Source organism: Octopus bimaculoides, chromosome 5 (genome assembly GCF_001194135.2).
Source record: "Octopus bimaculoides isolate UCB-OBI-ISO-001 chromosome 5, ASM119413v2, whole genome shotgun sequence".
Lineage (NCBI taxonomy): Eukaryota > Metazoa > Mollusca > Cephalopoda > Octopoda > Octopodidae > Octopus > Octopus bimaculoides.
The window spans coordinates 109,609,791-109,611,823 of NC_068985.1; the positions used below are offsets into that span (position 1 = coordinate 109,609,791).

At 33.2% G+C, this 2,033-nt stretch overlaps 1 protein-coding gene across 1 annotated transcript in view; it reads right to left on the reverse strand.

Annotated features, from left to right (window-relative positions):
• Positions 1 to 862: 862 nt before the first annotated feature.
• LOC106878678 (S-crystallin 2) overlaps positions 863 to 2,033 on the reverse strand; it is a 15,429-nt gene continuing 14,258 nt past the window's right edge. Inside the window, exon 8 of the mRNA XM_052968100.1 lies at positions 863 to 1,470. Coding sequence (XP_052824060.1) covers positions 1,306 to 1,470 — 165 coding nt within the window. The 3' untranslated portion in view covers positions 863 to 1,305. The remainder of the gene's footprint in view (positions 1,471 to 2,033) is intronic.

The window sequence follows — 2,033 nt, forward strand, 5'->3', positions numbered from 1 at the left end:
TTTTCTCAATCTTCTAGCTGTATTCAATGGACTTGTGTTACTTTTTATTCCGTAACATTCACAGCTATTACAAGGGAGATAACCGTTTCGTCAGAATATGAAGCATGAAACTGATATTAAGGAATTACAAGGAAATATATACATAAAACTAATATTGCTTTATCGTTTATCTTTTTGCTTCAGTCATTGGATTACAGCCATGCTGGGGTACTTTCTAAAGTCTGGTCCTTATTCTGTCGGAGCCTTTTTGCCGAACCACTAGATTACAGGAATGTAAACAAATCAACACCGTCTATGAAGTGACACTGACGGACAAATAAATACACACACACACACACACACACACACACACATGTACTTATGTCTTATACATAGATGCACACGTACACGAGCGCTCACGCATACACACACTCACGCACACGCTCGCATACACACAGAGAGGTTTCAGTTTCCAGGGTTTGGTCGGCTCAAGGCTGTAATAGCAGACACAGTGGGGCTGAACCCAGAACCACGCGGTTGGGAATCGTCTCTAACTTTTTGTTTTGTTTTGTTTTGTTCATATAATACTAAGTTACGTCTGTAATCAAGTATAGCATTATTTCATTTTTTTGTAGAAATCTTCAGCATGACATACTCCTCAAAGAATACTGCGTTACTTTAGTGTATCTATATTAAGAATGGATACAAAACAAATTTAACCTTGGGAGATTTACATTGAGGTATTTTGGTCGACGTTTCAATGATTTGGTTAAAAAATTATATAAGGCATTCTACTATCTTACCTACATGTTTTGATATGAAAATGCTTATTTTGTAAGTATGGTATTGAAAGGCACAATACATTAATAAACAATGCAAGAAATTATGATAGGAAATAACTTTTTTTTATTAATGACACTATTCTTCTTAACATTATAAAATAATAATAATTATTTATGGTATATGCATATAGTAATTATTATTATCATTATTATTATAATTAACTTACAACATTTACAGAGATGCCACTGTACAGATAGGTTTTGTATACAGATGCTTCAGTGTAGGAATGTGCAGCGTCCTTCTAAAAATTATTGCGATTCATTGGAAAAGAAAACGTCAGTAAGATTTCATGCATCAGCTTGAGTTTTCTCATCAATTCTCACATAATTCACGTGACACATCACTTCAATTCAATTCAATTCAATTCAAAGGGAACGGTCCCGGTTTTTTAGGCTTCCAAATTTGAATTTCCATGTTCTTCGTTTTGCAGAGTAATTTCTAAGGGTTTCATAGGGAGAAGTCGATATGTTTGTGGTTAACGATTTAGAAAGAGGAGTGGTGACGTCTCTTAATGTATGGACTGATTTTGCAGTGAGCGCACACTCGTTCTCTCAGAGCCCTCAATTTCGGGTAGTTGTTCAAGAATGATGGGTTCTCTTGCAGGGGATTCTCCAAAGCTGTGTAGCACATCATATCACTCATAGTCATCTACAATACAACAAATGGAATAGATCAATAAGATTTGTATATAATCATGCTAAACACATATTTTCGGATGCCTATCAATATCTAAAACTATTGCAATGCTAAAAATAATTATATAAAGTACATATAGATCGTTACATCATAATGTATTTTAAATCAAATTCGCATAACAACCAATTAATGTTACCTAACGGTGTCATGCTGATGATCTCCCACTACTAGAAATGTATATCAACAATCATCGGGCACGTCTCAATGGAAAATATGGATTCTTGACATCGCCATAATTTTCCATTTAGCTGCGACTGATGATTGCTAATATACATTTCTAGTTCTGGGAGGTTATTAGTTTGAAACCGTAAGATAAAATTATTAGGCTGTTATAAGACTATATTTATAATATTATATAAAAAATGTATTTAGTCTATTGCCTTATACACAAGTGTTGGTTTCACTCTGCCTCATAAAAGGATATTTGCACTAGTAGATATTCATATAGATATATATGTGTTTGTATATGTATATATATATATATGTATATGTATATATATATATACATATATATA